The following is a 14,881-nucleotide window of genomic DNA, read 5'->3' as shown; positions in this document are numbered from 1 at the left end:
AATGCGAATTTTTTATAGTTGTGTGTATACATTTTCTTCTGGGCGGACTTTGCTATACACCTGATAGTTTATCATACAAATACAACATTAATAAGAATTTTCTTCTCTGAAAGCACTGAATATTACAGGATGCAGGGCGTGACTTTTATCTGACTGACCTGTAAGTGAGAGGCAGGTGAGCGTACTGCATGAAATACTGAATGTGACCCAACTCGTGGTGGATGGTCTCGAAGTCCTCGAAGTTCACAGAGGCGCACATTCGAATCCTGTTTAAAATTAGAATTTATCAATTAGATTTATCACTTCTATTAAGTTGATAAATTAACATGAAGTGATACTGCAGATATGTTATTCTCGTAATCGTCAATAAGCTGAACAATACCTTCTCCAGTAAAAAGAATGTGCAGTTTAATGATTTAGAAGGAAAATATTGACAGTAAAAACAAGGTAACTATTAATTTGAGAAATTAACATGAAGTGACTGCAGATATGTTATTCTCGTAATCGTTAATAAGCTGAACAATTCCTTCTCCAGTAAAAATGTGCAGTTTAATGATGTAGAAGGAAAATATTGGCAGTAAAAACAAGGTAACTATAAATTTGAGAAATTAACATGAAGTGACACATGATGATAGTTCTTCTCATAATTGTTAATAAGTTGAACAATTCCTTCGCCAGTAAAAAGAATGTGCAGTTCAATGATTTAGAAGGAAAATATTGGCAGTAAACACAAGGAAGATATAAATTTGAGAAATTAACATGAAGTGACACATGATGATAGTTATTCTCGTAATCGTTAATAAGCTGAACAATACCTTCTCCAATAAAAAGAATGTTCAGTTTAATGATATATAAAGAAAATATTGGCAATAAAAACAAGGTAACTATTAATTTGAGAAATTAACATGAAGTGACACATGATGATAGTTCTCGTAATCGTTAATAAGCTGAAAAATTCCTTCGCCAGTAGAAAGAATGTGCAGTTTAATGATTTAGAAGGAAAATATTGGCAGTAAAAACAAACTAACTATTAATTTGAGAGTAACATGAAGTAACACATGATGATAGTTATTCTCGTAATCGTTAATAAGCTGAACAATTCCTTCTCCAGTAGAAAGAATGTGCAGTTTAATGATTTAGAAGGAAAATATTGGCAGTAAAAACAAATTAACTATTAATTTGAGAAATTAACATGAAGTGACACATGATGATAGTTATTCTCGTAATCGTTAATAAGCTGAATAATTCGTTCTCCAGTAAAAAGAATGTGCAGTTTAATGATTTAGAAGGAAAATATTGGCAGTAAACACAAGGAAACTATAAATTTGAGAAATTAACATGAAGTGACACAGACGATGATGGTTATTCTCGTAATCGTTAATAAGCTGAAAAATTCCTTCGCCAGTAAAAAGAATGTGCAGTTTAATGATTTAGAAGGAAAATATTGGCAGTAAAAACAAATTAACTATTAATGTAAGAGATTAACATGAAGTGACACAGACGATGATAGTTATTCTCGTAATCTTTAATAAGCTGAACAATTCCTTCTCCAGTAAAAAGAATGTGCAGTTTAATGATTTATAAAGAAAATATTGTCAGTAATTATTAAGTAAGGTGATTATTCAAGTATTTACTCAGCTTTGATGTTGCTGCAGAGGCTCGAACAACACGAAAGTGTTGTCCTATCAAAATATTTACAGTCCTTCCAAATAAACAGCAATTTGTGTATATTACTCTATAACGTAAGAGTGCATATAAACTGAGAAATTACATGTTTTGCTTTAGATAAATAATCAATGGACATTTGATAGAACTTTAATTAAATTTAGTTATATACTATCTTTGAATATTTATCCATAATGAAATCAATTAGCCTAGATTGCATATAAACTACCAAGACATTACATGCTTTACTTTAGAAAAATAATAAATGAGCATTTAATAGAACTTTCACTAAATTTAGTGATAAATTATCTTTTATTATTTATCCTTAATTAAATCTATTAACCTAGATAATAGTTTTAATTAAGGTTTTGGTAAGTTGAAAGACTTTAGAAACCGTTACCTGAAATCGAGACCATCATAGAAATCCCAGGCTGTTGCATGACACCCAACCTTCCGTCCTGCTGGTCTCTCGAACATAGATCTAGTCCAGAAACTGTCCATCACAGGCTGAGGATATTTGAGAATAACTTTTAAGGCCGGGAGCACACTAGCGACTCTGTGGCGCTGCAAAGCCACAACATCGTGTGGCGGGGATGTGGTCTCCCATAGGTTTCCATTGTTTTCAAGTTTTGCCGCGCAAACTAGCGACTGTGGCAAGCGACTGTGGCTCTCTGTCGCTCATCCCCGCCACAGGTGTGGCGTGGCTTTGAAAACAATGGAAACCAAGGCCACACGATGCTGTGGCTTTGTGGCGCCACAGAGTCGCTAGTGTGCTCCCGGCCTAAATCTGTTTTATTAAGTCCTCGAGGAGTTTCTATTTTCTATGAATAAGAGTGTGTTCCATAAGGAATTTATTGATTTTGATTATACGTATGGAGATAAGAACGATAATATGAATGAAAACATAAATATGACCATAATGGGAACGCCCCCTTTCCGACTAGCATTTGTCTTAATTGCTCGCAGGTAATTAATCAAAAGATCAAAATTTTCACTTTAAAAGCACAATATATATATATATATATATATATATATATATATATATATATATATATATATATATATATATATATATATATATATATACACACACATATGATGCTTCAATTTCTAGCAAAACTTGAATCGCTATAAGAAATGACTAGTGTTTGGCATTTTGTCTTTTTTCCTCTGTATGACTTACACGGGCTAGGGCGTGGGGTGTAAACTGTATTAACTCATATCGGTTGACTAAAATTTGAGCCCAATTTATTTTCTAGTTTATTTTGAGAGACCGATTGTGGGTTAAAGCGCATGCGTCTGCCTTCGCTTTGAGCAGCTATTGTTCATTTAATGACTTAATCGTAACTTGGCTTTTCGAATCAACCAAGAGCTTCCAAATATTCATGCACAAGTTCCTGTATGTTGTTTTAAAAGTGGCATTTTCCCATCGGTATCAGTAACTCTATAACTTAGGGTTGTGGTGGCCGATGTGGTAACGTCCCTGACTGGTGAACATCAGACGGGTTTAGAGTCCCGCTCAAACTAGTTAATTTCTTTGGTTACTGCAATCTCATCGGGGGGGTTGGGAGAGTCCCTAGGTCTATCTGCTGAGTCATGAGCAGTCATTGCCTGGCCCTCCCTGGTCCTAGCTTTGGTGGAGAGTGGGCTTGGGCGCTGATCGTATGTATACTGTATTAGGTCAATCTCTAAGGCATTGTCCTGATTGATGGGGCAATGTCACTGTCCCTTGCTTCTGCCATTCATGAGTGGCCTTTAAACTAGGCCTACCGTGGCAATAGGCTTCCACAGGTAATTCAGTCAGTTTCGAAATGTAGTATAATTTAATCTTTCGGTCATTGATTACGCTTAAAACAAACTCTTAAGTATATAGCTCTTGTTACTTATGTGAAAGTAAAAAAATATCCCTGAAATGATGGCCCACCATGATTTGCGCTCGCAACTCATCTATGTACCGGTTACCATAACAGAGCCTCTGTTCTGGGAAGCAGTTTGTTCTAACTTGCAGTTGTACCCTTTTTGTGGAATTGCGAATTAAAAATGTTCAGTTGTAAATGCAAATTTGTGCAATCGTAAATTTGTACTTCATTTGAATTTGCATGGCTAGCGTGTCGTAAACAAGAAGTCACTGATAGCTGACCAGAACTTTTTTTCCCCTACAATATGATGCAATCATACATACATGTGATATAAACTACCACATTTCACAATACAACATATAACTTGAACAGTGAAGATTACCATACTTAATTACAGTTAATATGAATAAAAGTGGTTGATTTTAGTCATACAAATTAATCTGGGGTTAACTTTGAGAATGACTGACATTGGAATCAAGTTTCTTAGGTATAATAAAATCTAGAGCTTGACGAAAAGAAAAATTTGAACTGGTCCAAGTAAACAAAATTTTAGGAATTTGATATATTTTTACCTTCTTAGGTGGTAAGGTGATAGTTTTCTTGTAAAATACCTATTTAGGCTAATAGCCTTGGTTCCCGCGCCCTAGTTCGAGAACCACTAGTTTAGGTCGTTTGAGTCTAACATCATAGTTTGTGCTGTAGTTATAAAATCTATTTAGAATTAACCCCGAATTTATTGTTGGGTAGCAGTGACATGGTTCATCCGAGGGTGATGCGAGCCATGTAGGAGCAAATACCATTTGACGGATGCGATGTCAATTGTAGGGAACTGATAAATAATTTCACGCCACCTACACGAACCATGAATTTTTAAAGTTATTTTGTTTATTGTGCATTTTTTATCATTGCTATTGCTGTAAATTACTAGATTTTGGTTTTATTGTATTTTCATAGGCGTATTTAATACACATGTATACGTATTTTTATTTGATTAATTCCCAGAATCTCGGAAAATATTAAAACACAGACGGGAGGAATTTCTTGGTTATAATTTTCCTTAGGTCACCTCCTTTATAGGATCCGTTTTCTTTAATTGTTGCTTATACTTCGCTAGAGCCACCTACCGGCTAGCAGTAAAAGCAGTGGGAGATTTTATATTTCTCAAGTTACTGTTGTTGCCAGGTGAAACAATAACAGTTACAGTAGTTCACAAGTTTCCAGCCTCTGAAAAGGCATCCGAGGCCTATAACTTTCTTTGAAAGTATCTCGTCGTACAGTTTATGGAATCAGACCATAGTATAGCATGGATGGGTTGCCGGCGGAAGGCTAAAGTCCAAACTTGCAAAAATATTTTCACGTTGAATTGGTTGACTGTCTCGTTTATGTATGACAAATCTATTTTAACGCTGTTACTGACTTTTAAGATATTTCATATTTTTTTATTCTTCACGTTTTTTTTATTTGCTATTCTAATATTTCCTTCCCCCTTTAAATGACGTAGAGATTACAAAATTACGTAGATTAACCTGTCAGTTAATGCTATATTGTCAAGTTTGCTACCCCCCACCCCACAAAAAAGACTATCATTATTCATTAGTGGTAATTGTGTGGTTCTTGTCTATGGAGTACTTAGGTATGTGCCTTGTATACTTATTTCGCAATTTACAGATTTCTTTATTAATTTATCCAATCTGTGTTAATGGAACTTGCTTTATATTGCTTTTCAAAATGTTCAATTACTATGGTTACAATAACTTAAAGTCACAAACGTGTGTTAGAAATCATTGCTGAGCATGAAAATACTGTACGTCAAGGAATCGCACTCTATGAAATAAATATTTACTGTAAATCCATGGTTGTCTCTTTAGACAAATGGCACATTGAAGTCTCCTATCTGTCTGGTTGGGATAACAAGAATAATGTTGAGCTTTTATGTTCCAATAATTTACCTAATCACGACGTAGTTACCCCTCTTCAAACCTCCGTTTTCTGTAGTACTCCTGTCCAACTGCTTGAAATGTCCGTTTTCTCTAGTACAGGTGTACTCTTACAATGTCCATCCAGATGCATTTCCTGTTGGACCAGACAGATTTCAAGCAGCCTAGCTAGTTTAAAACAATGTAGTCTAGGTTGTATAGCCTATATCATTTGAAGGCAGGGCTTAGGACACAGAATTAGAACAATTTTTCAATGGTATCAATACATAAATTATAGCGCCGGTGTAAAGGCTGTGCCCTAACCTGAACCCAGATTATACGGCCGGTGTGACGGTCTGAACCATCCCCCGGTCTCAGAATTCTCCTTGATAATCTGCGCATGCGCGAACATTACCGTTTGCCAGTGCATACGAAGTGTATGTTTTATTTTCCTGTAATGTTAGCGTGCGCAGCTCAACATTACCGCTTGCCAGTACATACGAGCTTTGTTTTATTTTCATGCGAGCGAAGCGAGCTAATGGCGGAAAAGAACCATTATACAATGTCAAGGAGAATTCTGAGACCGGGGGATCGATCAGACAGTCACACCGGTGACCGGATCAGGGTTCAGGGCCCACAAAATCCCACAAGGCTCTTAGCCGTTGAAGGAACCAGACGATGCCCACCTATTTAATAAAGGGATAATATAATCTATTGCCATTCTTCAGTCCAATAATCAATGTTGTTACTTCATTTCTTCCAATGCTCTTTGACCAAGTCGCCGAATTATTGGCCTATTCTATTTCCAAACCCTGCTTGCTCACTACAAGACTGCACTTTGTGACACCATTATAATAGTAACAAATGAATGTTTTGGTACCAAAGAGTATTTTGGATACCGAAGTGTTTTACATAGAAACAAAATTATCAGCAGATGCATTTTAAATGTATCTTATACGAGAAAGTATTTTACCGTCATATTTCATTACTAAAGACTCTTCTACCACCAAAAGTTATTATAAATGCCAGATTGCATCTAAACATGAATATCCTAGTAACGTAATATATTTATGTAAGAAGACATTGTTACATAATGTTATTGTTTTTAAAATATTTCATTTCGTTTATTACTTTTCTATCGTTTTATGTATTTCCTTATTTCCTTTCTCACTGGGCTAATTTTCCCTATTGGAGCCCTTAGACTTATAGAATCTTACTTTTTCAACTAGGGTTGTAGCTTAGCTATTAATATTATATAATATATAATATATATGATATAATATATATATATATAATATATATAATATAATATATATTTATTAATATATATAATATATATAATATATAATATATAATATATAATATATATAATATAATATATATAATATAATATATAATATATATAATATAATATATATAATATAATATATAATATATATAATATAATAATTAGAAGGCATTGTTACATAATTTTTTTTTTTAAATATTTTCATTTCGTTTATTACTTCTTCTATCGTTTATGTATTTCCTTATTTCCCTCCTCACGGCTATTTTTCCCTATTGGAGCCCTTGGGCTTATAGAATCTTACTTTTTCAACTAGGGTTGTAGCTTACCTATCAATAATATTATATAATATATAATATAATATAATAATTAGAAGGCATTGTTACATAATGTTATTTTTTTAAATATTTTATTTCGTTTATTACTACTTCTATCGTTTATGTATTTCCTTATTTCCCTCCTCACGGCTATTTTTCTCTAGCCCTTGGGCTTACAGGATCTTGCTTTTCCAACTATAGTCCATTTCTTTTAGCGAGGCATATTTGCACTGACTTGCAGCGGTGCCCTTTTAGCTCCGAAAAGTTTCCTGATCGCTGATTGGTTGGACTTACTTACTTTTACTTTTACTTTTAGAGGTTTATTTCTCGCCCTCCATCAAACACTAAAGGTCTGTTCAGGCGGGCCTTGGTGTATGAAGAAATAATTCCTTTCCAGTTAATATTTTGCTCTGTATCGTTATCAGTTATTTCGCTAGCATTTGTATTCAGGCTTAATAGTTTTCAGGTCACTATTATAACACTTTCTAAAAAGATAAGTCTTCAGGTTTTTCTTGAAGGCTGCCACATTTGTGCTATTCTTGACATCAAGTGGAAGGTCGTTAAAGAGTCTCGGTGCAGCATAACTGAACGTTCTTCCTCCTATTGCATGATTCACACTAATTTCGAATAGTCTATGTGGGTCATCTGCATGTCTAACTTACAGCGGCGCTGGTAGCTTCAGGGTAGGGGACCAAGCAATCACGAAGATATTTAGGCTTATCACTTGTAAGTGCTTTGTGAGTCAACAAGCAAATTTTAAATTCAATTCTAGCCTTAACAGGTAACCAATGTAGATCGATTAGTGCAGGAGTTATTCTCTCCCGAAATTTAATGCCTTTTATCAGTCTAGCCGCCCGGTTTTGCACATTTTGAAGCTTCCTTAGTAGTGTATTGGGCAATTTGTAGTACAGAGAATTGCAATAATCAAGCCTTGATATTACATGACTCATCACTAAAATTTTTGTACTGCCCTCTGTTAAATATTTTCTAATAAATGCTATGTTTCTCAGGTGATAGTTACACACTTTCACTGTGTTCACAATTTGGTCCTTCATTGACAAATTACAGTCTATCAGTACACCCAAATTTTTCACAACAGGCACAATCCCAACATCAGCATCACCAACTTTTATACTTTGAATTAACTGGTAATTTCTCAAAGCCACCCTTGTGCCAAAGAACATACATTCTGTTTTATCATCATTTAATTTAAGCTTTTTCCTCTGCATCCATGTTTTTATTTCAGTCATTATCTCATCAATTTTCTTCCCTGTATCTTGTGTTGTTGAAATTGAGAGGTAAAACTGAGTATCATCTGCATATAGTTTAAAACCCACTTTTTGTTTTTTCAAGATGTGTGATAGCTCGATAGTATATATGTTAAACAAGATAGGGCCCAGGACACTACCCTGTGGTACACCCTTCATAAGAATTCTCTCATTGGATTGGTTTCCAGAAACTTCTACAATAGTCTTCCTGTTCACTAAGTAACTTTGCAAAAATTTCAGTGCTTCCTGAGTCACTCCAATAGACTTTAAGTCGTCAAGTAAGTACTCGTGCACAACAGTGTCAAAAGCAGCGATCAGGAAACTTTTCCGAGCTGAAAGGGCACCGTTGCAAGTCCGTGCAAATCTGCCTCGCTAAAAGAAATGGACTATAGGATTGTAGCTTAGCTATTAATAATAATAATAATAATAATAATAATAATAATAATAATAATAATAATAATAATAATAATAATAGATCACTTACCTTCATACCCATGGAAGTGAAGAATTCATTCGCCATTCTGAACATGTGCGTGACGTTGTAATTCTGGTCCACCATGGCCTGTGTCACGTCGATATCCGGCTGGTCCGGATACGGAACGAGCTCTGGATACAAGTTTGTCCAAAATCTGAGAAAATGACACAAGATTTAATTTTCGTTTAATTAAGATTACATTTCATTGTTTTCATCAAAATGGATTACTTTAATCTTTATATTAGATAAGTGACAACATGGCAGTATTTCTTAAAATCTAGTATTAAAGGTTAAAGGTGTCTGATTCTTGTTTCATCATAATAGATACTCGCCAGAACGTCAGCCGGCCCAGCCCAACCCCTCACTGTGGTACCTAACCACAGCGGTGGCCTCCCCAGTAAACCCCTTAAATTAAACTCGCAGTTTCAGGCTAGGATCGATATGCTGCCATGTGAATGCTAGGCAAAAACGTTATTATTATTATTATTATTATTATTATTATTATTATTATTTGCTAAGCCACAACCCTAGTAGGAAAAGCAGGATGCTCTAAGCCCAGAGGCTCCAACAGGGAAAATAGCCCAGTGAGGAAAGGAAACAAGAAAAAATAAAAATATTTGATAGTTAATCGACCAATATCATTGTGGTAGGCTATTAGGAAAACTTCCATGCATGGCGATCTGCTGTGCTGGCGTTCGAGACCTATTGAAGCTCAACAGTTTCTTGTAGTGTCTGCAACCTCACCATTGTTGCGAGCTAAATATTGGAGGGTGTTGGATGAGCCTACAAGTCTACCTGCTGAACCAGCAGCAGCAATTGCCTGGCACTCCCTGGTACTAGGTTGGGTGGAGAGGAGGCTTGGGTGCTCATATGGCATGTCTCTAGGGCGTTGTCCTGCTGGGGCATTTTTTTTTACTGTCCCTTGCCCTACGATTCCCGAGCTACTTTTAAATGCGTTGAAGAGAGAGAATTTGTTAAAAAAAACTCTCTCTCTCTCTCTCTCTCTCTCTCTCTCTCTCTCTCTCTCTCTCTCTCTCTCTCTCTCTCTCTCTCTCTCTCTCTCTCTCTCTCTCACACACACACAAGAACGCCTATGATAAGTTGTTGTTAATAATTATCATCATCGGCTGTTGCTTTTAGACTTGCATAGTTAGTACACAAAATGTATACTTCTCTTTATGGAAAAATCCAAAAAAAAAAAAAACACTTGACTTAATCAAGCTTCACATATATACAGTAATCCTTTATCCTTTTATAGGATAAAGCAATAATATAATATAAACCCCTACATTACCAATGATGATGACATTTATAAGATTGTTTAAATAAGAGATATGCGTTGGTTAACTCCTTTTTCTTTACAATAGACTGCCAAGTATATTTTCTTAGTAAAGTTTAGTGTGTATTATCGGTATTATAGAAAACGGGCATTACCTCCCCCACATATCCCCAAGGAAGCACGCCGGGATGGGGCCCCTCTCGCTCAAGTACTGCAAAGAAAATGAGCACAGTTGCCAATTGGGGTGAATTGGTTGTTTTATTATGAATAATGCTTGTATTTATATTTGGATGAGCCCACTTTTCAAAAAATCTAATTGTTATAATTGAATCTATTTTGCCATACAATATTGTAATGATAAACCTATTTGCTGTATGTTATCAATGCATGACATTTGTACAAAGTTGAACTTCCAATAATTATTTTATTAAAAAATTCACTTTCGTTGATATGAATGTTAATTAATTCAAAGATAAATTATGTTAACTGATCAATAATGTTAGAGACAGGCTTTCTGTATGTACATTGATTGTAAAAAGCCCCTTTATCCATAATCTTAACTGTAAATTTCTTACCCCATATCTTGGTAAATCTGCTCTTCTAAACTTATGCGCTTTCCATTTTTCGTCGGAAAAGCACCCGTTATTGATAATGTCTGCTTCCTGTAATGTTGATAATCGTTATGATTTTATTTGTAGATAATTGCGGGTTTGGGGGATAACTAATACAAGATTAATATTGTAATGTGTAACAACCTAAATTTCGATTTGAAATTTTGGATAAGATTTTAAAAGATGAAACTATTAACGAATTTCCAAGATGAAGGAAATAAAAGAGTAACGGGTAATTATAAGTAATTGTCGATAATTCTTAAATTTGTTATGATTCTTAAACGTGACAATAAAATGAAATGGCAATTGATAATTATTAGTTATTGATAATTTTTAAATGTGTAATAATTCTTATACGTGACCTGTATGCACTATATTTTAAAGGAAGACAATAATTATGGTTTTCTATAGAAAACGGACTGTATAGTTCCTGGTTCCTGGTTCCTTATTGCTCACTCCGCAAAATAAAGTTTGCGGGCACTCTATCTCTTTATAGATAGGTGCAAAGCTTCTAAGCTTATTCTTATTATTGTTATTAAGTTTATATCATCTGTGCCTTAAATAAATTAGTATCATAATGAGGTTCTCAATCTTTACTTTTATTCCCTTCTACTTTGAAATTGGATAGGATAACACCTTGCTATCATCAGTTTTGGCAACCTGTTGTGGTAATCAGTTTGGGCTTCTTAAACTTACCGAACTGCAGTATAGATTGTACAACTTCTTCCGGACATAGGCGTGAACTAGGCGATAGAGAGGATCCAGCTCCTCGTAGAGAGTCAGAATGTCTTGTTCGAATGTTTCAGTCTCGTACTGAAAAGGATTTAATACAAATTATTAAAGGTAACGTGTAGATGATTATGCAATATGCGTAATCTATATAAACAACTTTATATAAAAGATTTGAAGCTTCACATTAACGTATAGGCTACTTTTGGGGGGGATTTAATTAGTATTCTTAATCAAATGTAGTGTGCTTAACCTATATAGACTTACTTCATATAAGAAATTTGAAGCTTCAGATAAGTGTATAGGCAACTTTTAGAGTATTTAATTATTACTCAGTCAAATGCAGTGTGCTTAACCTATAATTATAGACTAAAATTGTTAAAAAATTGAAGCTTCGGGTTAGTGTATAGGTTACTTCTGGATGATTTAATTAGAGTATTCTTATACAAATGCCGTATACGTAATCTACATTATATAGACTAATTTAAATTAGATATTTGAAATGTGAGCCCAACTACTTGTTACTTGTTTTGGGTTTAAATCCAACCCTCCACTGAAGTCGAGTGAATTACTTCTCGGGCGGGTCCATATTAATCATCTAACGAAACATTTTCATTATAACTTATACAATTCTTTGATTGTAGCATCTTCCAAATTATATGATCTTGTGAAAATTAATGTCTTTAGTTTCTTCTTAAATTCAATTGCTCCCTTTAGGTCCTTCATTTCAGTTGGCAGTTTATTACAATGTCTAGGCGCACAGTAGCTAAAAGCCCTTCACCAAATTTACTATTTGTTCTTGGTTCAGATAGCCTATGTTTGTCACTCATGTGTCTTATGTTAACATTTGTTTCTAGTTCTAGTTTATTCAGGGATTCTTTTAAGTATTTAATGTGGTGCTTAGGTCAAGAGGCCCTATAAAATTTTCCAAGCATTCGTTTAGGTGGGATGGTGTTCGTAGACTTAGTGAGCACTGAATTAGCCAGCTAGCCCACACCCACCGCTTTCTTATGGGAGAAGGCGCATAGTTTAGTTTAGATATGGATTAATATCAACACAATATCGTGCTCAAATAGAAATGAATTTCTATCTCGTACTAGGATCCAACCGTAGCCCCTTCAAACGAAAGGCAAGGTAGTTCCCAATCATGCCACCAGAGGTTCAAAAGAAATCTAAGCCTAAGATTTATCGGGTGACACATTAGTCTCATACCACCGATTTTTCCCCGACCTATTTATTCAAATCTATATAAAATAGTTTTAACTTTAATTGGAATACTGAAAAGCTGTTACTAACGATGGTTTTTGTTATGCTCTGTAGAATGAAAAATCATACAGTTAGAATACTGTATATTCTAGTGTTTGTTTATACTACTGAGAAAATAGGGAATTAAATTTAACTTTTGAGAGAGTAAATTGTTTACAAGTGCCATATAACATCTACAAATCACCCTCGGCTACAAAATCCCTTTTTACTATATTTAGATTACGTAACATTCTAAGTCTTTTGTTAGACAAGGAACTACAAATCACCATTGTTTTCAGTCGTCCCTTGGAGAGAGAGAGAGAGAGAGAGAGAGAGAGGAGAGAGAGAGAGAGAGAGAGAGAGAGAGAGAGAGAGAGAGAGAGAGTTTATTTATTATTATTATTATTATTATTATTATTATTATTATTATTATTATTACTCGCTAAGCTACAACCCTAGATGAAAAAGCAGAATCCTATAAACCTGAGGGCTCCAACAAGGAAAATAGCTCAGTGAGGAAAGGAAATATGGAAACAAGAAAAGTAATTAACGTCTCTTAAAGATCATATATGGTAAATAATTTACATATGAAATAACTGAACTATGCTTTTACCCATTGACATTTACACTTAAGTATTTACCTAACTGGTACTTGCCCAACTGGTACAGTACTTACCTTCATTCGTAATTGTTCCCCGTAATCATTGTGACCGTTGAGTTTAGCACCTTTGTTCTTCAATTCGACGTATTGGAGGTAGTTGGGCCGGATCTGTTTCAAGAAGAATACATTTGGCAAATTAGACAAAAGGTTTGAAGGCCGCTCATGAATGGCAGAGTAAGGAAACAGTGACATTGCTAACATTTAAATGGTTTTAGTATAATTTTAGTTTCAAATATAGCATTCTCCCTTCACCCGCTTCTCTTTTTGTGTCAATGAATTCATGCTCCATTTCTTTTAATTTTTTTTTTTTTTTTTATGATTTACATGAATTTCGGGCATTGATCCACTTTTCCTTTTTAGTAGGAAAGAGCCATATGACCAAATTAAACGAAACGCCAGGAAAAATGGGACCTTTTTATTATATTTTTTTGGGAACAAAGGGACCGACTTTATAAATAAAAACTTCTCCAAGAGGCTTATTTTTGGTAAGACATCCCCTTGCTTATCTTAAGGGGAAGAGTCATCCTGCCATTTGCATACATTTGAGTATAACGAAAACAGCCCGAGGTCCCTAGGCGAGGTAACATAAGGTCTTGCCCACCCTTCTCCATTTTGAATTGAGAGAGATCATTTTGAATTCTTAAGACAATTTATAGTAAAGGTCTCTCGCACTTGTAAACATGAATTGTACTTTATTCGATTTGTGATCGCGTGGTGTTTTCAAAGTAGCGTTCCATAATGCGATCTTGAAAATCGAGAAGCCATTGATGACAATGGTGACGAAGTAATGTTATTGATTGGGCACGTATGTCATATATGACAGATAGAATATTCAGCTTCCAGCTTCCTTTCTTGTCCCCCGTTCTGCCTCCTTTCTTGTCCCCCGTTCTGCCTCCTTTCTTGTCCCCCGTTCTGCCTCCTTTCTTGTCCCCCGTTCTGCCTCCTTTCTTGTCCCCCGTTCTGCCTCCTTTCTTGTCCCCCGTTCTGCCTCCTTTCTTGTCCCCCGTTCTGCCTCCTTTCTTGTCCCCCGTTCTGCCTCCTTTCTTGTCCCCCCGTTCTCCCTCCTTTCTTGTCCCCCCGTTCTGCCTCCTTTCTTGTCCCCCCGTTCTCCCTCCTTTCTTGTCCCCCCGTTCTCCCTCCTTTCTTGTCCCCCCGTTCTGCCTCCTTTCTTGTCCCCCCGTTCTGCCTCCTTTCTTGTCCCCCCCGTTCTGCCTCCTTTCTTGTCCCCCCGTTCTGCCTCCTTTCTTGTCCCCCCCGTTCTGCCTCCTTTCTTGTCCCCCCGTTCTGCCTCCTTTCTTGTCCCCCCGTTCTCCCTCCTTTCTTGTCCCCCGTTCTGCCTCCTTTCTTGTCCCCCCGTTCTGCCTCCTTTCTTGTCCCCCCGTTCTGCCTCCTTTCTTGTCCCCCCGTTCTGCCTCCTTTCTTGTCCCCCCGTTCTGCCTCCTTTCTTGTCCCCCCGTTCTGCCTCCTTTCTTGTCCCCCGTTCTGCCTCCTTTCTTGTCCCCCGTTCAGCTTCCTTTCTTGTCCCCCGTTCAGCTTCCTTTCTTGTCCCCCCGTTCTGCCTCCTTTCTTGT

At 35.9% G+C, this 14,881-nt stretch overlaps 2 protein-coding genes and 1 long non-coding RNA gene across 7 annotated transcripts in view; 2 read left to right on the top strand and 1 right to left on the bottom strand.

Annotated features, from left to right (window-relative positions):
- Positions 1-14,881, top strand: part of LOC137617241 (glutamate-gated chloride channel-like) — a 959,538-nt gene that overhangs the window by 649,124 nt on the left and 295,533 nt on the right. The window lies entirely within an intron of this gene.
- Positions 1-14,881, top strand: part of LOC137617245 (uncharacterized) — a 109,882-nt gene that overhangs the window by 11,793 nt on the left and 83,208 nt on the right. The window lies entirely within an intron of this gene.
- Positions 1-14,881, bottom strand: part of LOC137617244 (angiotensin-converting enzyme-like) — an 85,363-nt gene that overhangs the window by 10,809 nt on the left and 59,673 nt on the right. The window contains exons 6-12 of the mRNA XM_068347209.1: positions 13,326-13,418; positions 11,372-11,488; positions 10,640-10,726; positions 10,220-10,275; positions 8,795-8,939; positions 2,066-2,172; positions 159-266 (exon numbers count right to left, since the gene is read on the bottom strand). Of these exons, the coding sequence (XP_068203310.1) occupies positions 159-266; positions 2,066-2,172; positions 8,795-8,939; positions 10,220-10,275; positions 10,640-10,726; positions 11,372-11,488; positions 13,326-13,418 (713 nt within the window). The remainder of the gene's footprint in view (positions 1-158; positions 267-2,065; positions 2,173-8,794; positions 8,940-10,219; positions 10,276-10,639; positions 10,727-11,371; positions 11,489-13,325; positions 13,419-14,881) is intronic.

Source organism: Palaemon carinicauda, chromosome 23 (assembly GCF_036898095.1).
Source record: "Palaemon carinicauda isolate YSFRI2023 chromosome 23, ASM3689809v2, whole genome shotgun sequence".
Classification (NCBI taxonomy): domain Eukaryota; kingdom Metazoa; phylum Arthropoda; class Malacostraca; order Decapoda; family Palaemonidae; genus Palaemon; species Palaemon carinicauda.
Note: the sequence above shows the minus strand (reverse complement) of the source record. Positions and strands in the feature narration are given on the sequence as shown.